Here is a 27,830-nt window from a genome sequence, read left to right as displayed (position 1 = left end):
AATGGCCATTAGTCATAAGAAAAAAGATTGTTTAAAAGTTCGAGAGAATTTCCTTGATTTATGAAAAAGCGTTTGCATGCCACGATTGGCCATCCTTTTGTTAAATGATATCAATACAATAAATTCACACCCAGTCATAATGATACGAATAAAACCATTTTAATATAAATCACATTTCTCTACATGAAAGAAAAATTACAAATCACGAAATCCTTCCGAAGTTCGACAACCAAACACAAAAAAAAAAAAGAAACGGCCACAACTAGTGGACTAGTTAATCATTAAAAAAGAGCAAAAAATGTACATCATCAAATATAAAAAAAATCGCAGAGACGAGAACTTCTGTTATAGAAGATAATGTTGATAAAAAAAACTACAAAAAATCTACTTTAATGCCCGAATCGCCTTCAATACTACCCTATCTGCATTCTACGAGCAAATGATCAATAACAATTTCTTTTCCCACTGGAATCGCTGTTCTTTCGAACTTGGCTGAGATAAAAACCTTAAATTTAGATTCTGCTTAAAGTTATTGGATCATAAGTTCTGATAATTCGAAGATTGGTTTCATTCCGTATAAACGTTACATATACATTGTACGGCTATATTCTTAATATAGATGGCATTATATTGATGGGAATGCACTATCGAGGAAACTGATTTCAAAGACATTGATTGCTGCTGATTCAGCAAAAATTAAATTTATGGTATCGTAAAGGCTATTTGATTCTGAATCGGTCGTGAGGTCAATAAATGATCAATACAGTCATGTATGTCTAAAATGTTTGGGGAACGCTCGATAAAAAAATACTTACCGAGCCAAGAGGATCCTGGGGGTTCTACAGATTCTGTAGGAATCGGATAAGAAAAGTCCCAATTTCGTCTCTGGGGGAGCAGAGGAGATCACAATGACACTGTTTCTGTTACCTCTAAACATGACCAGGAAGTTAGAATTCCGAAACTGAGCCACAGTTCCTCAGCTGGAAATCATCTGATCACAACACTGTGTTTTCGTCAATGCTCTTGTGGGAATGACACATGACTATCACAGTTAACCCACTGCTGGCGGTTAAGCATGATCAGTGTGAGTGGTAAGGTCACAGTGCTGTGAAGAAACAAGCAAATACCATGCTTTACTACAAATTTAAGACAAAGATGCAAAAAAAAAAAAAAAACATGCTGCCTTGTGGGATGCAAACTCCAAGCAGAAAATGTGCCACACGATTTCTCCAAATTCATAAAGGAAACAGACATTCACTTGTTAGTCACCCTACCTCTCACAGTGACAGCAAACAACAGGTTTACCCTGATGCAAGACAGCCCAGTGTTCTTCAACCCCTAGTCTGTGGGCGATCGATGTCAGTCCCAAAAAATTTCTCCCGATACATGTAGCGACTGCAAAAGGCATGATTTAAGAAATACTGTCTCTAAATTTATTATCTTTGTATTTGCCGTTTGCAAATTATTCCTCACATTTATTCCCTGACAGTCCAGAAATTATTTTTTAGTCCGTCAATTATTCTCACTATTCCATATAACTATTTGGTCTGCAAATTATTCTGAGATTTGCGGACCACAAATCTCATTCCTACTATTCGTTTATCTTTTGACAGCGTCCACAAATTATTTCTTCTACTTGTTTGTCTTTTCTGGTTTCTCTGTGCAAATTATTCCTACCATTTATCTATCTCTTTTGACAGTCTGCAAAAATTATTTTTCTTATATAATTATTTTTTATGGTCCACAAATATCATCAATCCTATTTGAATTTTTTGCTGGTTCGCAAATTATCAAACATATAAATTCTTGCTGGTCCATGGGTGAGAAAAGGTTGAAGAACACTGTGCCAGAGGATACTTCTCTGGATAACGACACTCACCAATATTGCCATCAAAGATATCGAAAAATTTCAGTCACACCTTATACTCATGTATAAAATGTTCAGACAACGCCAACTGCGAAGTCAATACCACAACTGCTTCATTTTAACATTGAAACTTTCTTATTATGCCACCAGGTGCACAAAGACACAACCCAGGTACAAAAATGGAAATAGAAACATTCTTGCCACACTAAAGATTGTGATTTACGATTTTGGGACACATTCGATTCCTGCTGATATCGAATCTTAATAGTCATATATGAACTTGAGTGAAAAAAATTTCTCTTATTTCAACAGGCAAAATACATTTTCTACAACTTCTAAGAGCATAAATAACTGCATATCAATCTCTGCAACACACATAATCAATTGTATAAAAGGATTTCAGTCATATAAAAATGTTAGAATTAAAAGAAACGAACTTCAAACAATATTAAAACGTCAAAACTTGAAAACGATTAAAACTTGCGATGAGCAGTTAGTCTGTCACAATAATAATAAAAAAGGAACGATTCTGATAGAAGTTTCAAGGCACCCTGTTCCATTATCGCCATTATATGAAGGCACTGAAATGTCTAAACATTGGTTGAATCTGAAGTTTAAAAAAAGAAATTAGCATCAGGAACGATACTAAAAAAAATTATTTTCGTAAGTTATCGATATCGATTTAAAAAAAATGTTATCACAATTTACCAAAGGCACACAATATCGTTAAATATATATATGTATATAGTGACTAAAAACTTCCCGAATAGATTATATAAAAACACTACACAAACAAATGAACGACGGTAAAATATATATACACAAAAATGTGAATCAAATTGTTTCCCCCATTAAAAACAAGTTACTTTGTGTGCAAAAAATAGTCCAGGTTATATTTAGAAATTTGTGACGCTATTGCTTCTGTTGAATTTGCCGCCAACGACCCGATTGAGCCTGGTCTCACTCGTGGATTCTTTCAAGGGTAGATTCCGCAGGTACTTGGAAGCTTCTTGCAATTTTCTGTGAAAAAAATAATAATTTACATTAGTTTGAATATAAGAAATGCACAAATATCCCAAAAAGATCTGCAGAAAAACTCGGGTGACCGTGAACAAGAGAAACAGCAACAGCAAAAACATTAAGCTGAAACTTCGAACTAAGGGTCAGACTTCAAATGATATGTCCTTGTTGAAATTGAAGAGCTGCGGGGAAAATTCACCCATTAAACTGACATCCATGATCACGAGTCATAAAAATGTGACAAAAGGTCCTTCTGGAGATTTCCCAAGTGCTACCAAGACTGAGTTGGGTGGGAGGGGATGGGAGAAGGCTACTGGTATGCAATAATCGTCAAATACTGGAGCCTAAAGTAAGGACTTGACAGTATACACAGGGAATTTATTCACATATCTGCAATAACAACCATAGATGGTTTAGAGGCATATTTAAGGGGGGGGGGGGGCTCTGTAGGCTTTAGCACAGGGCAGCAAGTTTGAGGGAGAACGAGTAGTCCAGAACAGGCATAAGCAGATTCAGGATTCCCTCCCCCCTTAAGTGAAAAAATTATATTATTGGCAGAGGTGGACAGTTACCCTCCCCCACTATCCACACTTTCCTTCTCCCCATTCGAAGGGCTTGTATCTGCTTATGGGAACAGGAAGAAAGATGAATTGGTATACTCAGCGGATCATACAGCCATGAATCATGCCTCAGAAAATGTCCCAATAAAGAAGGATATGGACATGCTCAGAGTAGGGTTCTTACATCTTTTGTGGTCCACTGATCCTCCTTGTACCATGAAAATGAGGACCACAGACCATTTCGAAATAATATTCAGTGTATTATATATGAGTTGTCTTTTCAAACAAGCTCATAGATCCTCCGAAATCTTCCCAATGGGGTCTGTGGATCCCTGGTTAGGAACAACACCGCCTTAGAAGAAGCAGGACCAGAAAAGTCATGCGTGCTTAAACGAAGTCAATTTTTGGACGAATCAAAGTCACAGATCTCAAGGCTCAACATTAACATGTGAAAAATGTTAGGCACATGGCCAGGCTATAAGTTCGACTAATCATGCAATACCTTTCACTGGCACATGATGAGTAAAGCCACTATTAATCACACATGTGCCTTGTACACATTCCTTTGCAGAATTTCTAATAAATTGGTACATGCAGAAACGTGTGTGTGTTGTGTGTATATACAACCTCTGACAAAGTTCGGTGAATAGTCCTGTAACATTAACGTAGATGAAATGTTAACGAAAGTTACCTTACTGTCCTTCGAAATAGTCACTTCCCATTACTATGCACCGCTGAGATCTCCTATACATGTCCTGGAAACTTTGCAAGAAGTCTTCTTTTGGGATGGAGTTCAAAAGCCTCGTCACATTTCGTTGGATGTCAGGAACATAGTAAAATCTCTTTCCTTTCAAAGCGAGTTTGAGTCGTGGGAATAGGAAGAAGTCTGGAGGATTGAGATCTGGCGAGTATGGTGGATGTTCAATTTGCACCACCCCCTTTTTTTGCCAGGAACTGTTTGACGATATTGGCTGTGTGAGGGCAAGCATTGCTGTGAACAAGAAACCATGAATTTTGTTGTGCGTACTGAGGTCGTACCCTGCGTAGACGTTTCATGAAACGGGTCAAAATTTCAATGTACCTTGCAGCATTCATTGTCGTTCCCTCAGGTAGAAATTACTTGTGGATTTTCCTGTTCTCAGTTAAGAACCAACACACTAAACAAGCACTTTGTAAAACAAGTCTTTCACGGAACACAAACGACGCTCAAATGAACAACGGTGGCGGCAGATGGTCAACACCTGCCGCTACGCATGTGCAGCGTTTTGCTTCGCCAGTGTTGCCAGATCGGCCATTCTGACTTTATTGTCAGAGGTTGTATATATGTTACTACAATGTTATTTGTGTTGCCAGAGATGTGCTTGTTTTGTGTTCTTACTGATGCTGCTCTCCTTCTTTCATATCTTGAAGTGAAGATGGTAAAGCTTGAATTTTTGTGTTATGTTAGTGTCATGTTGAAGGTCTACAACTGTTGAAGGTTTGGGGAAACAGATTTTCTTCCAAATAGGAGATCAGCTTACATTTGTGCCCCAAAGTTGAAAAACCGCAAAAAAAACCAGCTTCAGACAAGCGCTGCTGTCAGCATTTACAATGCCTTAATAGTTGTACGAGATATAGGGTATGCCAGGTCCTTCACCCAGTTGGCATTTATAATCCAGCCCAAGCTCACAGGATGGGATCACGAAATAACACATTCACAGTGATAGAGAATGCATGGCATTATCTTACACAGTGAAGTAGAGTTTTATCTTCTTCACACACAAGATCATGTGGAGAATCTGTACAGCCGATATTGTGTAAATGTTTCGCTAGGTCAGCACGACCAGCGGCTGTGAACTTTTGAATGAGTTTCCCAATCAATGAAATATATCTTCTAGCTATATTCAGCTGCGCTCCCGAAGTCTGTAGCCTTTAGCTTCATTGCAGATTGTGTTTAATACTGCATGAATTATAGGGTCCAAAAAATTGTATTAAAAAAAGAAAAAAAAAAATCAATTTTTCAGAAATAACTTTGTTTTGTGGACTTGAAAGGCTACAAGGATGATATAGAGCAGTGGTTCTCAACTTGTGGTACTGGGATACTTCAAGGGGGCCACGGAAGAAAATGGAGAAGGGGCCATGACAGGGGGTTTGGAGAGCTGAGAAGAAAAATTAAGGTGTGAAGAAATAAAGATTTTATATTAGTGACTAACACAGTGAGAGAGAGAATCCAACAAAACCACCCATAAAACCAGGGCCTTCTTTAGGGCATGGACGCACCCAGGCATCACCGCCTACATTTTGCAACAAGTTCCCTAGGATGGGGTTTTTCTCAAGTCCCCGGCTAAATTTTTCAGACCCCTTCTCTATATGAAATTTATTGTCTGAAAAATGATAAAAACCATATTAGGCCCCGGGCTGTAGCTCTGTCAGTCCAAGTCTTGTGAGAGGTCATGCCCATAAGTGACCCCACCTTATGATATTTTGTATAGTACAATTAATTTTGAAAATAAGTAGGAAATATGTAGGCTGTTTATTTCCAGCTAAAGTATGGGACTACCATAGCATCACTTTGCCTAAGGAGGGGACACCATGATATCGAGACGGTCCTGATAGAACTCGGACTAGCGGGAAGATCAATAAATTCAAGGCTAGTGGTCTGGAGGCCAATTTTCTTTGCAAAATTTTCGTTCAGTACAAATTCACTGAAAAATCATTTCAATACATATAAAGTGTCTTGCTTGTAGATGAGATTTGAAAACTCTGGGTAGGACGGGGAGCCACGAGAAAAAAGTATGGTTCAAAGGGGGCCACGGGGAAAAAAAAGGTTAAGAAACACTGATATAGAGCATCGTTCTTCAAACGATGGTCCGCAGACCAGTACCATTTTGCCCAATTTAAAAAGCTGCTAGGTAATTTTAGATTTAATTAATATCGTACTGTCTTTTGGTTTTGGCCATTGGTTTTTATTTCTATCTTAGCTGTCAGCAGGGGGGGACAAGGATTTATCTTTCCCCCTTTTTTGCTGGACCCATTTAAATGGGTTGGATGCACCAAATGATCTTTTATTGACTTTTTTTATCGGTCCACAAATCATTTTCCTATTTGCTTTTTGCTGGTTCTCAAAGGCTACTACTAACCTGTATATACACTGCACTTCATACACACTCCTCTGTGGAATTTCTAAAGATTTGATACATGGCGGAATATGAATTCTGAGTGCATGTGTAGCCCTAATGTATTTATGTTGTAGGAGTAGTGCTTGCCTCATGTTGTTGCTGCCATGTCTTCCATATTTTGTATAATAGTAAGTTTTCTATAAGTAACAATGGTTTTTAGGTACATGAATGAATGAACGCCAGGGTCTCTACCACCAGACTTATCCCGTTGCCGAGATCTCTTCCAGCCCAGCTTCGTGGCAGAGTCTGGAACAAAGTGAGTGCACGTAACAGTCTGAGTGTGTAGCTAGTGTTGTGCATGATATTTCAGTGCTGCCATCTACACTTCAAATTGTGAGTGAAGTGTAATGATTGAATATTTGTAACGTTGTAGGCCTGTTGCTCTCTGTGGCAAGACTTTTTAACGGGGGAGATCGGCTCGCATTTGCGCCTTGAAGTTGGGAACCACAGAAAACCAACCCCAGCCGACCACCACTGTGGGGTTCGAACCCGGATCCTCGCATCTCGAGTCCATCACTATAACCACTCGACCACCACCGCGGTGGTTTTTAGGTACAGTAGACTCTAGCTAATCTGGCACATATCAGACCAGGGTGTGCCAGATTACTGGAAGTCAATCGAAAAAGTCCATTTAAATATTATAAATGTTTTAGCACATATGAGCAGTGATATTTTCCTCTTTTATGCACAAAGAAGCCTCATCTAAAAACGTTGTATTACTGGATGGACCAGACTAGTCCACGGCAGGATTATAGGATCTACTGTATTAGATATTGGACATCCTTTACGGGGGGGGGGGGGGGGGGGAGTTGAAGTAGCAACACTCCTGATGCAAGACTAGAAATTCTAGACAGTTAATAGAAAAAATGAACCAAGTCTCAGATTCAATAGTTCGGCAGTAGATTGTGAAATCACAACTTCTTTAACATGAGACTCAATGACAATGATAGTGAAATCGTTTTTTCTCAAATGAGAAAAAAAACTAGTTAACTTGCACCAATTTGACACTTCAACCCTCTCATATATATCATGTACAAACTATCGGTATCATTTAACATTCCAGGTTTTAAAAAAAATGCTCACCTCGATAGGAACTGATTTTTCAGCTTCTCTACATTTAACTCCTTGTTAAGCTGTGCCTTCGTCTTACAAACATAAGGTACTAGCGTCCTGTGCTGGAGCAGAGCGATACTGGATGGGCGCTTCTCTGGATCTGGGTCAATCATCAGCTATAACATTTTATTAAAAAAAATATTTATAAGTAACAATTTACTTAAAACATTTGAAGCTTTACAGATGATCAAATTAAAATATGCGGGGGAAAATATGTCACCTTTATCAGATTATTTAAATCTTCTGAATAATTCGGCAGGTACGTGATGTTCCCTTTCCTGATATCGTGCCATTCTGAACCGTTTTTGGGTAAAGAACCGCCTCCGCCCTGCAAAACAATAACAATATAAATTGTCACAACTTGGACACGAGCGTGACAATGAAACAAATACTGTAGTACATTGATAAGGATTTTTAAAAAAGCTAACAGGTAAACATGATATAGTTTTCTTAATAAAAGGGTATAGTGGCATAAAAAAATTGTATGTTGATACGGAAAATTAACTCACGGTTTCATATATAGACAGCCCCAAAGCAAAGATGTCAGCTTTCGGTAAATGACTGTAATCATCATTCAGTATTTCGGAAGGCAGGTATCTGCAGTCACCCTCTTCTACTTCAGGATTGACTAATGAAGTCACGTGGCCTAGATCGCCTGCAACGAAACATTCAGCAATTGTTACAAAAATAAGTAAAAGTATGACCTGTTAAGTTTTTCAGAAATGTCAATATAATTGGGCTCAACATATTGGGGGGAAAAATAAGATGCCAGCAAAGTTTCTTGGCAACTACTCGTATTCTTTTAGTAAAATGGTCCAAAACAATGGGTATTTAATTTTATTGGGACTAAATGATAGAATCTGGAGATTTTAACAAGGCTATGAAATCTGAAAGCATTAGCTCCCTATGGCTGTATCACAACAGACCAAAATCCCAAGGAAAGTGACCAAAAATTCTATTTACTATAAGCCAGGCCATAGTAAGGCAAAATTAGACTGTAACTGCAATAAATACGGGGGAATATACATATGTATATATTGTTCCGGATAATTTTCCACAAGACTTCGGGATTGCAAAACAAGAAGCGGTTCGACGGACAAACACAGATTTATTTACAGAACAGCAATTTACATGTATTTACAAGCTAATCAAAGAGCTAACAACTTTCTCTCAAAGTTTAAACACAACTGACTGAATCTTCTTGTGTCTCTCTAGCCTGTCTAGCCTCTCTCAGTCTGCCATCTCGTGAGTGCCACGGTATTTATAACCCAGATAGAAACTTCGAGAAAAAGAACATTCCACAAAATTCTATTTCACAGTTTCCTAGTCGGCTGCACTACCGTATGGAGGGGCGGGACTTTCTAGATTTTTCTCTACACGCCCCGCCAGTTCTCCGCCAATCGCATGTTTCTGCGCTTAGACTGAAACCGCCATCAACCGATTTCGATATTTCTGAGAGCCATCGAACAAATCCCGCCCCATCTATCGCCTACAGATCGTAACAATATATATATATCTGACAAGGCAATACTGACCTTCGAGAAAAAGAACATTCCACAAAATTCTATTTCACAGTTTCCTAGTCGGCTGCACTACCGTATGGAGGGGCGGGACTTTCTAGATTTTTCTCTACACGCCCCGCCAGTTCTCCGCCAATCGCATGTTTCTGCGCTTAGACTGAAACCGCCATCAACCGATTTCGATATTTCTGAGAGCCATCGAACAAATCCCGCCCCATCTATCGCCTACAGATCGTAACAATATATATATATCTGACAAGGCAATACTGACCTATTTTGTACGTGACTTCCTCTTCTACGATTTCCTCATCTTCAAATCCATCATCCGACAGATCGACCGGTCTGACACAATCCGATTTTGTGTTCCGCGCAATGAAAATATTCCCTACAAAAAGAAGAAAGATCCAGATGTAAGAGACACAGAAAAACGAGCAACAGTCAACTTTGTTTAATCTCAAAAACAAATGCTAGAGCGAGAACGAAAAATATATCCTTTTACCTGGTTTTATATCCATGTGGGCCAATTTCTTTGAATGTATGTACTTTAAACCTTCTGTGACATGCAGGAGGATTTGCTTCAGCTCCGCCTCGCTGAATGAAACACCCGATGCCTTATTCTGCTCTATCACATCAGCTAGACTTCCACCTGCAAAATACAAAATGTACATAAACTCAAACAATATTCACACTCGGCTTTTACTCCTGATTAAATCGCAACTGCTCATTAATAGCCAATTTGTTCATAGATGCAAGAGCACTCACCGTTGCAGTATTCATTCTGGATCAGCATGTGATCATCTTCGGCCCAAGCTGAGTAATACCTCACAACGTGCGTGTGCCAACCAAGAAGAGCATGGGCATAAACTTCGTTTAATGCTCGGCGTCTGTAAGAAAAATTGATCATCATTGTTATCAAATGGGGAAAATGTAATATCAAAATATCAAAGACATTCTGACTTTAGGAGACCCTGGACAAAGCAAACATCACACAGTCGAACCCAGATTCAAAGCCAATACCAATTTCATATATAATTTAACCCTATATCAAGTCAACAGTCGAATAGGTTAGAATTCCTATGTGGGAGATTGGTTTACTGAAAATATATCGCTAAGCATGGATTAGCATTAAATCGAGGTTTGGCTGTAAATATGAGACTTGTTATTGTCATCTATGACTAGGGCATAAGCCACTCGTTTGGTTAATCAGTAAACATGTTGAAATCGGGTCATAAATCTTTATCTGAATATAGAAAAAACAAATACACACGCAAGCAATGAACATTTTTTTAAACAGTTTTTTAACAATACCATTTTTTAAATACCATACTTGTATCCTTATAAATATGTGATTCTGTGAATTTGATTGAGTAGGTAAAGCTTCTTTTGATTGGTACGTAGGACTATCCAACAAGTTCTCGGTTGCAAAACTTACCTTTTGAAAAGTCCACGTCCAGCGAATTCCAGAGACTTACCTGTGGAGACGTCCCGAAGCATTTCTCCAATGAAGATCAGTGCTTTATAAAGAAAGCCATTACTCACTCATCAGCTGTTCCTTTGAGAGGCTTTCTTGACTTCTTCAGGGCATATTCACACCCGTCAAGCCTGTGAATGCACCTATAGACACTCCCGAATTCACCAGATCCTATTTGACATACTTCGAGGAATTCCGTGGCATATCTTGATATATTAGTATCCCGTATCCTCTGGAAAATAAAAATTGGAATAAATATATGCACAAGCATATGTATACAATAACAACACACATACAATAGGGTCTTGATAATCTGAAAGGCATGCGGCACAGGCTTCTCAAATTACTAAACATTGGGATTTTCTGAAAAACAGAAAACAAAAAAAAAAAGTCTCAAATTGTTTGAATTTTCTAATATATAAAGTTAGATTCTTTGGACCAGAATACGATACTTAAAAATAGATTTAAAAAAACTCGTAATTTCATACTTTCAGTGGGTGAAACTCTTCTTCAATATCCTGCTCGGTATCATCAACCAGATCTTCTAAGCTGCCTTTTCCTACAGATCTGCAAATATAAGGAGCAATGACCAATCAACAAATCGTCACATGAACTAATCGGAACACAAAAGGTTTTAAGAAAATTATCAGCATCACACATGGCTAATACATTATAAATTTAGAGGAATGCACTGTGTGTGCAACGACAGAGTAAAAATTCAGTGCCCCATACCTTGTTCAGCGCATGTGAATGAACGTGCATTTAAATGCAGTAAAAACCGATCAAACGACGACCAAGCCATAGCACACGCAATGGTTTGACAAAATTTTACAATGTGCGTATATACCCATAAACAGGACCTAAATTGACTAATTGAATCCAATCAATTCTAAAAGGCCGACTAAATTGCATAGTTTCTTTTCAAGGAAAAACACTACTTAAGTCATTGTAAATAAATTTTGAAGTCAAAGAAATAAATTTTTCACTAAACTGGTGCCATCGCGAGTAGAAAATACTATCATCCGATGCTAAAGGAGTGGGTCTCTTCCCTCCGTATCTTGACCCTCTTTCGTTTTGGCAGATATGCTGCTATAAATTCCAAACATTTTTTTTAAACACAAATTTAGAGTAACCGCGCAAAGAAAATTTTAGGTGGCAATACCAATTTTTTAGTCGCCATGGTGACCCGGGACTTGTCCAGCCCTGTATTAGACGAATGTCAAACTTAAGTGGACCCGCATGTGATTGGTTCATCAAAGGAGCTTGTGTTTCGGCTCTTTGATTTTGTTTAGCCAAGGCTATGGTTGGAATCAGTTTGCGCATGGGAAGGAGGGAAAGAAGAGAAGAGGAAAACAAAAGCATGGCGAACAAAAGTCAAAGCGAGCGAACCTATGTAGCCTTAAGACTCCAACTCAGGACGAGAATTTCCCATACAGAGTGTTTTAGGCACAGATTTTTTAGTCACTAAACGAGGACTGGAATTTGCCAAGACCCAGATCAGACCAAAAGGCATGTTTATACTAAAATCAAATACCTGAAATAAGCTTGGATAACCATATTGCAATAGCTCCTCTTCACACCAAAACCACAGCTGAATAAGCCTGGATAATGTGAACTCATCGAACAGCAGTGAAAAATCACAGGAGATCCCTAAAAAGTCCACAAAGATGAAGACTTCCCAAAAAAAAAAAAAAAAAAAAAGACTCGGCTCAAACTAGCTGACTGGCGCCAAATCCGGATCCCGTTACCTCACCAAATATCCCAGCTGTTGAGATCTTTGCACACAAAAAATCCTCTCTATTTAAAGGGTCTCTAAAGAAGGATCGGAACCCTCCCCCCATTTCAAACAAAACTTACACCTTTATGAGCAACGGCCACAAGCCCTAGACTGGGCAAGCCCTCTCGAAACTTTCCATCCGGAGGAGGAAGGGGGGACACCCCAAGAGACACGCGACTTGTACAAAAGAGTCAGGTAAGGTACACCAGGTGAGAGACACACACACACTGGGGAGGAAGTATAAGAGGAGGCACATACACACAGATGCCACATCCTGCCCTACTCTCGCGAACGCATCCATCCATCCGATCTCCTTCATACAACAAAGACATAAATACGCATCCGATGACAACAATAGTGGCACAAATAGGTGCCAGAGAAGACATCGCATTGAATCGCGCGCGCGTGCCGCGAGAGACGGTTGAAGACGGCATACGGACAACGAGATCCACACATAACCGACATTTCTACATCCCTTCTCCATCCTGTTCCGGAACAAACAAACGCTAACTTACGTTGTGTGACCGAGAGTCGCTGGAACAGCTGACGTGTGGAACCCCTTTCCCCCCCCCCCCATTCTTATCCATCAACGACCTCCAAGACGATTTACTACCAATTGCGAACCGATTGTCGTTACCACTGATGCATCCTACCCGGGCTTAACCTTTTGGAGAGTGAGTGCGGGCCGCTTCATTGGTTTCGAAACGAGTCGCGGGCCACTTGAGTGATTTGGAAACGTGCCGCGGGATACTTAACCCTTTGAGCGGTTTTCCCGATTCGCATTATAATAACCACATTGAAAATGAAAGCGTGTCAAGAACCCGAGATATTTCGGGGTGACCGGAATAAAGCGGATCAAGTTTGACGCGATATCTCGGGATTGCCGCTGTAAGGGTTAAATGATCGATAAACTGCCGCTCAAGTGAACTGTAAACGTGCCGCGGGCCACTCAAGAGAACTGGGTGTGCCACTGGTCACTTGATTTGGAGATTTGCTCCGGGTCGCTTAAATGATCTGGAAATAAGCCAAAAGCAACTGAAGTAATCTTTCGATTTGCCACGCACCACTTTAGCGATCTTATATTCCCCTTTCGAGGGGACACTTAAATGATTATTTATCGCGGGTCACATCAGATGACTCAGCGGGCCATGGGTTGAGCATATATATGTTGGGCATACAGAGTACAAACACATGAATTGCTAGGCAGCCCTCCTCCCACCAGAACATCACTTTCCACGGGGGGGGGGGGGGGTGCTTAGAACACACATGTCACTGTCCTGTCCATTCATGTAAACACTAATATTGGGCATTAAAAAAACATAGGTCGATTGTTTCAACCTTCAAAGAGGGAGGGGGTTCTCAGAGAATCGCTCAGGGGCCGGGGTCCCCAAATACTTTTGAGATTGTCCGAGCTTATCAAGGATCAAATTAATAACGTGTAACAAAATGTCTTGATGGAAGTCCAACAACATCTGCTGCCTCATAACGACAGTGACACCTGGCGACGATACAAAAAAAAATCCATATACACTTCATATAAAGGGGGGGGGGGGGAAGGATTCATATACGCCCTTCTATACACATTCAGAATCCCCCGAACCCTGGATCAACCAACAGCTGCCGACATCGTCTCCGACCCGACGAACACCCCCTAAAAAAAATCGGAAACTCACTTGTTTCGAAACAAATCCTCGATCCAGAGCATGAAATAATAATAATAAAAAATGGGAACAGCTGCAACCACAACACCACCACCAGCTGAACTTGAACCAGCTGGAGCTCCCAACGGCCGAAGGAAACATTGTCTGCCCCAAAAATAACGATAATGTGTGCGTGCGTGCCTCTACATTTAGTGGGGGGGGGGGGGCCTTCGCTATCAACTGCCGGAATTTTCGCTGTACAAAATCCGTTGGATCAGAGAAAAACATGTTTCTTAACATGGGCTTTGAAAAAGCCAACGTTGTTTACTTCCTTGAAGCAAACACACATATTTATTCAGCATCCATCATAGGTCGTTGGTTCCTCTCGTTGGCCCACGTGGCCACCAAGATGACGACGAGATCTTGCGAGCTCACCATTACCTTTTGGCACCACCAACGGGGCCGGGGGCCCCCTCCTTTCACCCGCTAGTAAGGATGTAAACATGTAGCAAACATGTAAAAACCCACTGCAGAATATGCCGACTAGAAAATCGGGGGCCCTCCCGTCGCAAAACTTCCATTCAATAGACATAGGGCCATAACTATACTGGGGATTAATCAGAGAAGCGCTCGGGCTAGCTAATCAGATGTATAAATATTATAATTCGAAGGGTCATCAGCCCAAAAAGGAAATCTCATAGTTTAGTCTCAGATTAAACTCGAGAAAATGCATTCGCTACTCTACCCGTTGGGCCCTGGAGTCGAATACGGGGCTCCCGGGTGATACAAATCAACAAGAGGAGAGAGAGAACGAGCAAGGTCCTCTACATCAAAAATTCTCAATTTTTTAGAAATTGCGGGCGACTTCAGTGATCGGGAACAGCGCCATCGCAGGTCACTCAAGTGATACGGAAATGTGCCGTGGGGCCCGCTTGAGTGATCTGGAAATGTCCCGCGGACCATGCAAATTATCTGTGAATATGCCGTGGGCCTCCTAAGTGACGTGGGACTGCCCCACAGGTCACTTCAATAATATGGAAATGTGCCACAGGTAGCTTAGTTCACTTTTGCAAAATTAAGTTTGAAGGTCACGGATGACTCTGAGGGCTGATGAGTTGAGCCTGTATACTCTACGTTGAAGAGGCTGATGAGATTTCAGTTTCGATGTCTGGGGTATGAACATTACATTTGAAAGAAAAATCAATAACTGGTCCAGGGGCCCCCCCCCCACTGAAGGATGCAGGAGCTACCAGAGCGCGAAATCACAATCACCCCATTATATTGTATTTATCCGTTTAAAACAGATCCAAACATCTGCTCTAAGTGGGGGAAGAGAAGTCTAATACCAATAAAAAAATTTTTTATTACATGCTTAAATGGGGGAGGGGGGCCTCTGAACACGCTTCAATTACACAATGGCTACTTCCGGTACAAGCAAACCGGATATCGATGTCAACATGTAAAACCCCACTGCAGAATATGCCGACAAGAAAATTTGGGGCCCTCCCGTCACAAAACTTCCATTCAATAGACATAGGGCCGTAACTACACTGGTTTAATCAGATTCAGAGAAGTACTCGGGTTAGCTAATCAGATGTATAAAAACCATAATTCGAAGGGTCCCTGACGTTAATCTGTCCCTTCACTGCCTAAATAGGTGTTAAACATTACGCGCGAAAAATATTTTGTCGGCCTTCTACAAGTGTTTCTTCAACTTCTTCTGCCCATGGCCCTCTTGGACCCATATTTCTATCTAGTGGTTCCTCTGTCTTATCCAGGTCCCCCCCCCCCATCCAAGAGCGAGGCCCTTTTCTACTTATCTAACTGAATCAAAATCTAAATTTATAATGAACAAACATTTTATGAATGAGATAGATCTCTGGAGCCCTCGGCCAGGTATTGATACTGAGAGAAGGCCTCCCTCCCAAGAGCCGAATCAAATTGGAGGGGGGGGGGAAAGGGGAATAGGTCTGCGTAAAATATGGGACGATCCAACGAACCTTCACAATAAATCGAAACTTCCGACACATCATCATCACCCTGGGTCACACCTACCATGGGCCGGTGAGCTACATCCTTGTCGGAGGCTTTATACGTGGTCGTCCCGACATCATGGCGCCCCCAGCTGGAAGTAACATACTGTATTTACATACTTATCGATTTGAAAATCATAGTACCAGATCTCATCGTGTAGGCCTAATGTGGCCTGGTCATGCCCGCAAGAATCCATAGATTAAGATGGCCCTGGTTTTATGGTCCTCCACTTTATTCTGGAAAGCAGTCACAATTTTCTCTACCATATTTCACTTGAAAGCTTTATTTCGTCACAGCTCTCTATGTGCCCCCCCCCCCAATACCAATTATTGTGGCTCCTCCTCCATTTGATTTTCCTCCGGCCCCCTTAGAATATCTAAGGACCACAACGAGGGAGCATATGCCCCCGGTTGAGAACCACTGTTCCACAATATATATATATATATATATATATATGTATCACCCCCCCCCCTACCCGTAACAGTCTTGTTCAAGAATCAGTTACTAGTACAGTTTGAAATTTTCTCATGTTATACGAGCTCTAATATGCTGCGGTCCGGTGTCGCGCTGGACTCACGATACAAGACGCAGCCACGAGTCACGGCTCTGCAAATTTCAAGTCACAGCGAGCAAACAGACCAGTTCCTGAACAAACAAGATTAAAGAACGGGCACGTGTTCGTTACGAAGAAAGTGGAGGCCCCTACAATCTTTACACACACGTACAGCAAACAAAAGGCCATTTTTCGCATTAGGGGCAAGAGATAAGAGAGAGAAATCTAAAAAACATGAATTTAAACTGTCTGACACGACAGCTATAGCTAACTAACTATTCGCAATTGCAACAATAACTATCCTAACAGTGGCGTAAAGTGCGTTAACCCGTGGGGCGCTAACGCCCTCCTCTGATAGTTAGCAATAGTCGACGATCACGCTTCTCATCCTTTACTTTTTTACCCACTTGTTCTTCCTCAATCCTTAATGAGCACTTTTGATCTCTCTCTCTCTCACTAACGACGAGCACCCGATCACACGAGTTTGTTCAGCGGAGGAAAGGCGATTGGCTGATCTCATCAGCACCAGTTACTCCACTGCTTTCGGGCTTCCTCAGGACACATGTTTCCCAGAGGTAGCTGTATTTTTCTGATGAAATGCCAGGCTCCGTCTGAAGGAGTAGTTTTCCCCGCGAATGGTTCGCGGATGCCTCTGAAGGAGGGTCCAAAGTTGAGGAAACGCTGCATTCGAGAAACTAAAGCAGCGTTTTGATTATTTCGTTTTTAAAGAACCCTTTCAGGTTATATCCCTGTTCTGCGTAACCCCTACAAGCCTAGAACATTGTGGGAATCTATAATGTCGATATTCATTTCTATTTCTCAAGGAACTCATAGTGATGAGGCTAGCGGACCCCTGGTTGAGAAACACCGAGTTAAATGCATTGAAGTGACTGAGCGAGAATTTTTTCTCAACTTTCTCAGTCAGTGCGTAACTGAGAGGTTCTCAATTTGTAACCAGAGCCGGGGGGGGGGGGAATCCACAATATTTAAGTGACTATTAAGAAATTTTAGTAGTCACGGTAAGTCTTGGTAATGACTGATCACCTAGGAATACGCACTGAGGGGATCGAGAGGTCTTATGGTACAACGATAGCTATTGGAAAAACATTAAAAGGCAGTGAAGTAACTGGGACTAAAATCTCCGTCTTATTCTTAGGGATTCGGACATCCCCAACCCCACATGATTTCGAGTGGCACCCTAAAATTGACGGGACAGACCAGTTGGAAATCACGCACCTTTGCTTTAGCTCAATAAAATCCATCCCTCAAAATTAGTTGCCAAACCGAAGGTGGGGGGGGGGGATCACCTAAAGATCGCTTTGAGGGAGGAGGCGGGTTCTTAGCATTGCTGTCTTAACGCATGGACACACCCGAGCACGGCCCGGTGCTTCAATGAGAGGCCCGACTAATTTGTCAGGTCACCATATCCCGGTGTAACCAAATGGGTCCCGAATTCTCAGATTAATTAATTAAGGCGTAAAAAGTTGGTCTTCGGCTAGATAGCTCCTTAATTATAAGCACAGATAATCGAGCGGGGTCCTTGGGTATAACAATATCTAATTGACGAAACACAACACGAAGGGGGGAATCCAAACCCAGCGGAGTAACCGAGCGTGAAATTTCTATTCAAACGCAGTTCCCACGACATTTCAATAGCACAATACGATTCTCACATAGCCGATGGAGGGGGCGGGGGAAACCCCGATGAAAATAGGAGAAATTCCGCAATATTTCGAAATCCCAACGAACTAACAACGAAAAATCCCACGGAAAGAAAACATCGATGGATAAGACTGAGGAATTAATAGCTAAAAACGGCTATTTTTTTTTTTTGCCACTTATCTCTAGAGAGCCATTCCACCTGTGTGCGTCATCATTATCCCTAAGAGTGGTATAACGTAAAAAAAAAATAAATAAATAAAACAAATGGTGAATCGTCATTTATCGTGTCTGAACGTGAATGAACAGCTGTTCGGAATAAAAAAAAGATTCATTCAACTGATTATTCCGTCTTATCAAAAACTGAGTGTTCACGTGCCACCGTTTCTATCTACATCCATGTAAATATATAAAATGTTCGAAAAATAATCTTTCCCTTCATTAAAAACTAGGAAGGAGGAAAAAAAAGTTAGCAAATGAGAAGAATTCCAATCAAAAATATTACGACTGGAAGAAGTGCAACGACCAGGAAAATTCGCTATATTTTGTACATAATTTTGAAATATCGGATGCATTTTTTTCTTTTTTTGAAAGATTACAAGAAATTTCAGCCAAGGGGGTGCCAACGATATCTTTACACAGTTCCTGGATGACTCACTATGATAAAATACGCCACGGACGTCATTCTCAAGGGGGGCTTTCCGTGACGTCAGTCCTCAACCGAAAAACTTCGATGACGTACACGGACCGGTTCGCTCAAGTCTCGTCTTCTAATATAATCTATAATTCTTATTACTGCTTAAGTATCCCACACCATGGTCCGGTGACCAGATGACCCATTTTTCCAACGAATTCCAGAACGCAACGGTGCATCTGAGGAGTTTCGTCCTCGGGTACGTCGGGCCCAAGCGGGATTCCGCTTGGGCCCTATAGCAATATACCGATCATCAGATGGGGTTTGTAACCCTGGTTGACTGAACCCATGTCTCCGGTCAGCTGTTTGATTTGCTTGGGAATTGTTTTCGTAATCGGTATATTGCTATAGTAGCTAAGCTGAATCGACGAGCGACCTCCACAACTGTTACTGCCAAGGTTGCAATATCACTTGGTAAGACACTATCTGCTGGTACTGAGTGACGACGGCTCCACGTGAAGGAACTGTGGAAACGCGAGTACCAAGCGTTTGTGTTCCACTAACCGTGCAATCTAGGTGTGGGGGGGGGGGGAAGATTAAAGTGCTGTCGTAATGTTATATAAACCGTTGCGTACCTAAATTTTGGAAGTGAGTGTAGAAAAACATTTCAGAACTAAATCAAGAGAAATAATTTCAGAATTGATTAAAATTCTTCCTCTAATGTTGGATCAAAAATTTTAGAATTGAATTTGCATTACTTTCGCTGATCACAGCTGCTGAAGAAAGTAATATAGCATAGTGCCAAAAATCTCCTTCTGCAAGAAATGCAGGGCGGACGAAAAGTCTTGGACACATTTTAAAAATTAGTAACAAATCAACCAATTGACATTAAAAAGTATGATTTGTACTAAAATACTTATCGTGGTCTAGAGCTTCTTTATTGATAAATTTAAAAAAAGTTTGAATTTCACTCAAGGGTGGCGCTGTGAAACAAAACAATTTGACATAACACATAAAATGAAACTCAAACAGTACAAAAATGAATGTTTATGACAATCTGCCATTACACAAAATTACCACATTTCAGCATGTGTGCCCTTTTACCCATTCAGATGTTGCTCGAGTTCGAAAGGGTGATCACATTACAATGTCATAGTTTTATGAATGAAAATTGTCATAAACATTAATTATACACTGTTTGGGTTGTATTTTATGTGTTATATCAAGTTTTTTATTTTACAGCGGCACATGTCAGTGAAATTTGAAATTTTTTTAATTTATCAAAAAAATATCTCTACGACATAAGTATTTTAATGCAAACCGCAACCCATTTATGTCCATTGGTTGATTTGTTATTCATTTTTAAAATGTGTTCAGGACTTCTCGTTTACACTGTATAATATCTTTTATTTTATAAAGCCTTCCAAATAATTTTCAAACTTCAGTTTTTCCCCTTCACCGCATTTTCCCCAAATATTTAACATTTTCCGAGAACCTTTATTACTAGAGCCCGGAAGTTCAGGCACTAAAAAAAGTAAAAATTGGCAGAGGGGAAAGCAACAGCAATGCATAAAACAGGTGATAAAGAAAGTTTATAATTAATTTAAAAATCATTAAAAATTAGATGCACTAAAGGTCTGAAAACTGGCAACTTTTTTTGTCACCCAGCATACTGTTTCAATTACAACATATTTTACCAAAAGTTGATATTATGACAAAAAAGTGTCCACGGTTAAACCAGAGGGGATTTGATTGAATGATGGGTAATTAGATAAAATGCAAAATAATGCTAGCTAAAATTTAAAAAAATAATAATCATATCAAAATCAATGTTGGTCAAATCAAAGACATCGTTTTTATCACCCATGATAACGGAGAGTTTCTCAGAATTTTCAAATGTTAATCTTCACACGCTGTCAGTCTGAATCACTTTGATGTAGATGGATATTTGTATTTTAAAAACAATATACCACATATTCTTTCCAGTGCATTTATGGTGTAAATGAAACAAAATAAGAACAGCATATGCCCTCAGAGCTAGAGCTCTACTGGCTTTCATCCAGTGAAAACATGGTTCATACTGTTTGTAAGTGAAAAAGATTCAAGGATTATTCAAGCACTTTTCCAGGCAAAGTTAAAAAATTCTAGGACATTTTGAGGGTTGATGAAAATTGTGATTGAAAAAATAAACTTAAATAAACGTTTTATTTTTCTATTTATATTCCACATCCAATCACTTTAAATTTCGAGTTTGAAATTTAAAATAAGTGACAGTATTTAAAACAAATGCTGCCTGGCAGTCCAGTGGTTAGGGAGCTAGCTTTTGACTGTGCAGGTCTGGGTTCGAATCCCGGGTGGGGCATGGATGTCTACTAACACTAACAAATTCCCTGGACAGATCACAACGATCTCTTGGGAATACAATACTGATCACATTATTAAACGCTAATTTATAAAAGATATAATTTTCGAAACAGTTAAAAAACTTGATGAAAAATCAAAAAGCATATACAATCAATTCATGATAAATCAAACTCTGGTGGCTCGAATATCTCTTAACGTGGAAATCAGCCAAAGAACATTTTCGGCGTCTTATTGTTAAAATTTTCCCTTAACTTAAAGTTCCCTTCCTCTAAGTTTTCAGGAATGAGAGAAATTTAAAATTAGCATTTAGCAACAGAATTCAGCACTTAGAAATTGAATTGACCATTTAGCAACTATGAAGTGTGGAAGGGGAGGTGCACATTTTGACCCAATAACTTTTCGCGACTGAAAATGCTTCCAAGCACATGAAGTTTTTGACCCCCAGAAGAAATTAACTGCATAAATCCCAAGAATAACGTCATCGTAGCAATCGGAAAATTGGGATATTGCAGGGGTTCAAAAAGCAGAAAAATATTTGGGAGCTAGCCCGATTTTGTAGGAGAGCTAAGCAGGGCATTTTGCTCAAGGAAAACGATCCTAAATATTTTTTTTTTACTTTTCCTATGTTAAAAGATGTAGCATAATGGCAATTAAATCGGAAAATGTTGTGTCACTCTTACGGCTGAAATGTACTACACTGACGGGACATGATTATCTTGTAATGTCAGAGACGTTGGAAATTCCGATTCGTGGAAACCTTGTGGCATGGAAATTATGTTACTCCCTTGTCACACAATTTAAATGAATCAGAATTCACAATGTCTCAGACATGATGTGAAATCACACATCAGTGTAGTGTGTTTCGACCTATAGACATTTACCACTTTAGCAACCACATTTAGAAAATTTTAGATGCCAATACCAATTTTCTAGTCGCCATGGCATCTGGGATTTTTCCCTACATGTGCGATTACTGAATTGGGCTCAACCTGTTAAAAAAGATATCTATCTTAAACAGAATCAAAAGATGTCTCTGATGATTAGTATAATGATATTGTTACGAAAATTATGTAAATAGCCTTTATTTATTATGTCATTATTTTGCCTGTAAATAGTCACACACACAATTTAACACATTTCTCTGTAAATCTTGCCAAATCAACGACAAACTAATCTGGCAATATCATGATGCTACAGGATCTTTCAGGAAGCTTCCCAAGTTTTCTTAACCTGCATATAAGCGCCTGCATAGTGGAACTAGAAGGCAGTTTGTCGAGTTTTAACAAGACAAAAATAAAATCAAGAGAGTTCTCTTGCATACATATGCGAAGCCAATTTTAAGCGGCTTTCTGTATTGTCAAATCGCTGCTTGTAAATATGTGTACATAGTTGTCCCGTAAAATAAATCTCTGTTGTCCTTTGTTGTGATAGACGTTATCCGGAACAATATGAACAGTTATAAAAACAGAAACCACTCTGATATAAAAAATATTTCGGCCCCTCGATGTTCTGTTTCATATAGGGTTCACCGTACATTAGGGCTTGACAAAAAGAAATTAGGTGGCAACCAAATTTTTAAGCAGCCAAGCATAATTTTTTTTGAGAAAAATGACTTGAAGTAATCCTATTTTTACTTTTCAGAGCATACCTGGGGAATTTTAGCCACTAATTCTAATTTCTTTAGCGGCCACAGCCACCTGGGATTTGTCAAGCCCTGCTATATGCATGAGCCGTTATTCAATAAGCAATGGAGATTGAATATAAACACATGAATTTAATCAAACTTACTCGTTACATCCTGTTAAGCCATTCTCCCGCCTCCGCTTGGCTTTCGAACTCAACCACAAACCAGTCTTTGTGAAAGGATTGATGTTAGCCTCGACTTTCTGAGCCGATTGTGGCCTGACCCTCCTGGTCTTGATGAAGCTGTTATCGTGGTCATCACAAAAATCAGACTTCGGGGCAAAAAGTCTAGACCTGTTCCGACGCTGTGCCTCTACTGTCGTTAAACGTGACTGGTGGAGGAGACTCTTCGGCGACTGCGGTGATCCGAACAACCTCAGGGCTCTGACACCTTTGTAAGGTGGAGTGCTTCCCGTTGAAACCCTCTTGGGATATTCACAATCTTCATCTTCTTCCTCTATGCTCTTGTGATGACTGAAATAAACAGTAAAATATAAATATAATGCAAACAATCATATGCAATCATTACAGATACCCTGTAAAACCAGTTATGACTGATTTCAGGGAAGTGAAAATTTGCTCTGCTATATATCTGATATCATAACGCAACCAAAAATTTCACATGGCGTATCCATGGGGGGAGCTTTAGCAAAATGCTACAATGCTAATGTAATGATTGATGGTTGGATGTCTACTCGCTTCGTACCTCTTGTACGCATTTTTGCAAAAGTGGCTACTACTTCTTTCGAATTCTACGATTTTCTTTCGCATTTTGCAAAAAATGTGACCGGAGCTTAAACCCTGCAGTACCTGCTCATTCTTGAAGTCCCCAAAGCAGAATATGCCGAAATCTGTAACATACGTAGCAGAACAATCTGGAAGAATTTCAAGAAAACACTATTATGGGAACTTTTACTGCAGAACATTTCCAGTCAGCAGAGGGCTCGTTGCAGAACAATGCAAAACATTCTGCTTTGGGACTTGAGGTTCTCACGAGGCATCCAAAACAGCCACGTTAAACATGTTTGATAGAGAAGACATCCCCCAAAGCAGAATGTTTTGCATTGTTCTGCAACAAGCCCTCGGCTAACTGGAAATGTTCTGAGATAGAAATCCCCATCAACCGTATTATGCACGGTGCCCCCGATAGCCAATTTATAGTGCAAAAAAGACAAAATAAAAATGAGGTTTAAGTCAGGTCCAGAGCTCTGCCCTCATGGGGAGAACTAAGCATCCTGCAATGATTGACATACCATGATCATGATTCAATGCAAACACTCATGTTACAACAAAAGCAGAGAAAAATTAATAGAGCAAAACACTGGTACTTGATTCAACAGCTCTGGCTATCTCGCCCTACCAGTCTCTACTGGCAGGATTTGCAACATCCAGTTAACTATTTTCCCTATATTATTATAAAAGGTGGATCTGGTGCATTCTACGGATTACAGTGAAAAAGCATTATGTTTAACGTTGATAAAACACCCTGTGAGTTCATGGATAAAGATTGAGGATAAAATATTCACGAGGCAAAAACGATTATCTATATTTGTTTACATGCAGTGCCATTTCAACCAAGGGCATACCCAGGATCTGAACTAGAGGGGGCAACTCACTGGTACTAAATGGATACATCTATGCTATGTGTGCCAATTACTATATTTTAATGTCTCTTCTGGGGGGGGGGGGACCTGCCCCTCCTGCCCATGAACTCAAAACCACCAGGGGGGGGGGCCTGGGACAAGAGGTTTCTTTTTTTTTTTTTTTTGCCTCCCTACTAAACTGGAAGTATCGGTTGACCATGGGTAAGGAGTCTTGAGCATCCGAATGGCGCTGCATGTTTCAAAAGATGTTACAAAACATGGTATGTGCACCACACCACAAATTTGATTGATAGGGCCTGACAATGCCAGCACCTCGCTTGTTATCGATACAAAGTATTAACAAAAAAGTTTGGTACCACACCTCATCACTATAAGTAACCGGGACCGCAATGGCATGGTGGTAAGATGTTTGTCTACCACCGTGAAGGTTGCCATCAGGTCCCGGATTCAAACCCAGGAAGAATATAAATAACAAGGAATTTTCCTTAACAAGCTTCAGGTGACCATTGATGGCTCCTTTATTTCCAATCCAATTCGTTTTACTCATGTAATTCACCGCATGGCAGTAAATTGCAGTATAACGATATGGCCAGAGTTGGTGTGTGATGAAGTAGTCACCACAAATTCGATTGATTTGGCTTGAGCACCACCACACTTGATCATGACATATACTTCACAAGTTAAACAATCTCATCACCACAGGTAAGGGGCCCAGAGCACCCTGTATACATTAATGAGAACTTGTGTTACAAATGGAGGATATTGTGAATTGGCTCATTGGGGAAAGAGGCATGAGAAAAGTATCCAAGGGATATTTGTATAAATGCAGGGCTGCTTCAACAGCACCTAAGGCAAGAGGGGTTTCTCTTAGGGCCTACAGGGCTGAAAAGTGTCAGCTTACCGATTCAATCGGAGCACCATTGGGCCCCGAGCACCCTGCGTACGTGAAAGAAAAAAAATTTTTTTTCAAACACAGTATGTACTACTCACCACGAATTCGACTGATAGGGCTTGACGATGGCACCGCGACGCTTGCTGTTGTTGTGATGGTGGACGCATTCGCCGACGGCAGAGTCCGTTGAGGAATCGAGGTGATCGCAACTGCCGTCATCGGAATTCGGAGAGGACGAGTGGCGGATCGGACTCGCGCTGAAATTCAAAGGCAAGTGTCCATCCTCGCTGTTGATCGGTGAGACGTCCTCGTCGTCACTGAAATCTAATCGGGACACGATCCCTTCGTCTTCCATTGCGGCAGCGGCACGGAAGAGCATCTTCGGCTTCAACGACATATCGACAGACGACACTGACATCAAAGCAATTCTCACGCACAAACACTAAGCTAAAAATAATGAAATATTACGCACGTAAAAAAAACATGTGTAAAAAAAACAGATTATGGAAAAAGTCCGAGCCCCAGGGACACAACAGCCATCAGTGACGAGACCGGCAGTTTTTACGCGCCTTATGAAAAAATAAACAACAATAATACGAAAAAAACCGATAAGAAAATGGCGCTCAAATCCGCACACGTGACACCAGCGGACCAATCACGGACCGTTATTCCGAATATGGACTGGCAACCCTTTAAACTGCCAACTACGGCAATGTAGCTCTTTAAAAAAGAAAAAGACGGCGGGAAATAATTCAAATTTTTATGCTGTTTCCACCAATTTATGTTTCTCGCGGCGTTGTCCGTGGACCGAAAATACGCATTCAGTGAAGTGTGGTGGGTTAACCACATTATAAAAATCACAGAACTAATGAGAGGAAAAAAATTCCAGAATTAATGAGAGGAAAAAATCCCAGAATTGAAGAATTCAGAATTAATGAAAGAAAAATCCCAGAATTATGAAGAATTCAGAATTAATGAAAGAAAAATCCTAGAATGATGAGAATTCAGAATTAATGGGGAAAAAATCCCAGAATTGATGAAGAATTCAGAATTAATGAAAAAAAATCCCAGAACTGATGAAGAATTCAGAATTAATGAAAGAAAAATCCCAGATTGATGAAGAATTCAGAATTAATGAAAGAAAAATCCCAGAATTATGAAGAATTCAGAATTATTGAAAGAAAAATCCCAGATTGATGAAGAATTCAGAATTAATGAAAGAAAAATCCTAGAATGATGAAGAATTCAGAATTAATGACAAAAAAATCCCAGAACTGATGGAAAATCAGAATTAATGAGAGGAAAAGTCCCAGAGTTGAAAATATATGCAGTAAAACGAAAACGGGACAACCCTCAAATGCGGTCACCCCTCTTTTACGACCAAATTATAATTTACCCTTGTATAACACATGCATTAATTTCAAACCCCTGATTAACGGTCACCTCTCTTTTTCCGACGGATTTCTTTGTCCCTCCGGTGTCCGCAAAAGAGATGTTTTACTGTGTATTTCACTTCTATTTACTGGTAAGTGAAGGGCCCCCAAACCGTGGGGGTGTCGCCCCCTATCATTAAGTATTTTATTCCCACTCATCATAGAATATATGCTTCCTCCCCCTTCATTCTGCATCTGTAGGGCCTCTAGGCTGGGATCTTTGGTGACCCAAAGAACAGATTTTTCCTGGCCCCCCCCCCATCAAAAGTAAATCATCATAGTGTAAAAAAAGTGATGAGAAACATCATCCGTGGGCCCCTGGGTAAGAATTTTGTCAGTCCCCATACCTCTGTTGGGCCCCCACATGGGAGGGGGCTAACAGGGCTCTAGCCCTGGGGCCTGGGACGATTATCATCATTTCTTTGCTTTTTCACACTATAAATTAATTACAGAAGGGGCCCGTTAAAAGTCTGACCGAGGGGCCCGCAAGAGATCCCAGCCTGGGGGCCCCACTACAGGATGTGGGGGCTATGTCTCGGGCTGAGCGGAAGCAGGGGAGACCAAATCCGAGTTGAAAGAGCAGAAAAAAAGCTTTCTCGACCAAAAAAAACGTGGCAGTGGTGTGCCAAAAATAGGACCCGCTCGGGCAGGGCCACAACTAGGGTGGAGCGGGCGGGTCTAGTGTCTCGGGCGCTGATTCGGGGTGGGGGCAAATCTAAGTTTCAACTGCTCCTTCTACATTACATGGGGCACCAAAATGCACGCTTGCCCCGGTTGACAAATTATCTAGTTACGGCCCTGCGGACGGGTTGAGATTTTTTCTCGAGTTACCTCTCGGGTAGACGTGA

The 27,830-nt window shown here is 40.5% G+C and overlaps 1 protein-coding gene across 1 annotated transcript; it reads right to left on the bottom strand.

Moving 5' to 3' along the window:
• Nucleotides 1-140: 140 nt before the first annotated feature.
• On the bottom strand, nucleotides 141-26,148 carry Wee1 (Wee1 kinase). The gene is made up of 11 exons (XM_089241565.1): nucleotides 25,648-26,148; nucleotides 23,159-23,527; nucleotides 11,198-11,276; nucleotides 10,778-10,941; nucleotides 10,001-10,122; nucleotides 9,738-9,884; nucleotides 9,510-9,623; nucleotides 8,228-8,373; nucleotides 7,939-8,046; nucleotides 7,689-7,834; nucleotides 141-2,887 (listed from the first exon to the last, which is right to left on the bottom strand). Exons 1-11 carry the CDS (start codon nucleotides 25,965-25,967, stop codon nucleotides 2,764-2,766), a joined length of 1,839 nt encoding a protein of 612 aa, XP_089097691.1. The 5' UTR covers nucleotides 25,968-26,148; the 3' UTR covers nucleotides 141-2,763.
• Between the last annotated feature and the right edge of the window lie 1,682 nt (nucleotides 26,149-27,830).

This window comes from Pholcus phalangioides, unplaced genomic scaffold, assembly GCF_987345545.1.
Source record: "Pholcus phalangioides strain wild (caught in Gottingen) unplaced genomic scaffold, Ppha-v1.0 ptg000014l_1, whole genome shotgun sequence".
NCBI classification, from domain to species: Eukaryota; Metazoa; Arthropoda; class Arachnida; order Araneae; family Pholcidae; genus Pholcus; species Pholcus phalangioides.
Note: the sequence above shows the minus strand (reverse complement) of the source record. Positions and strands in the feature narration are given on the sequence as shown.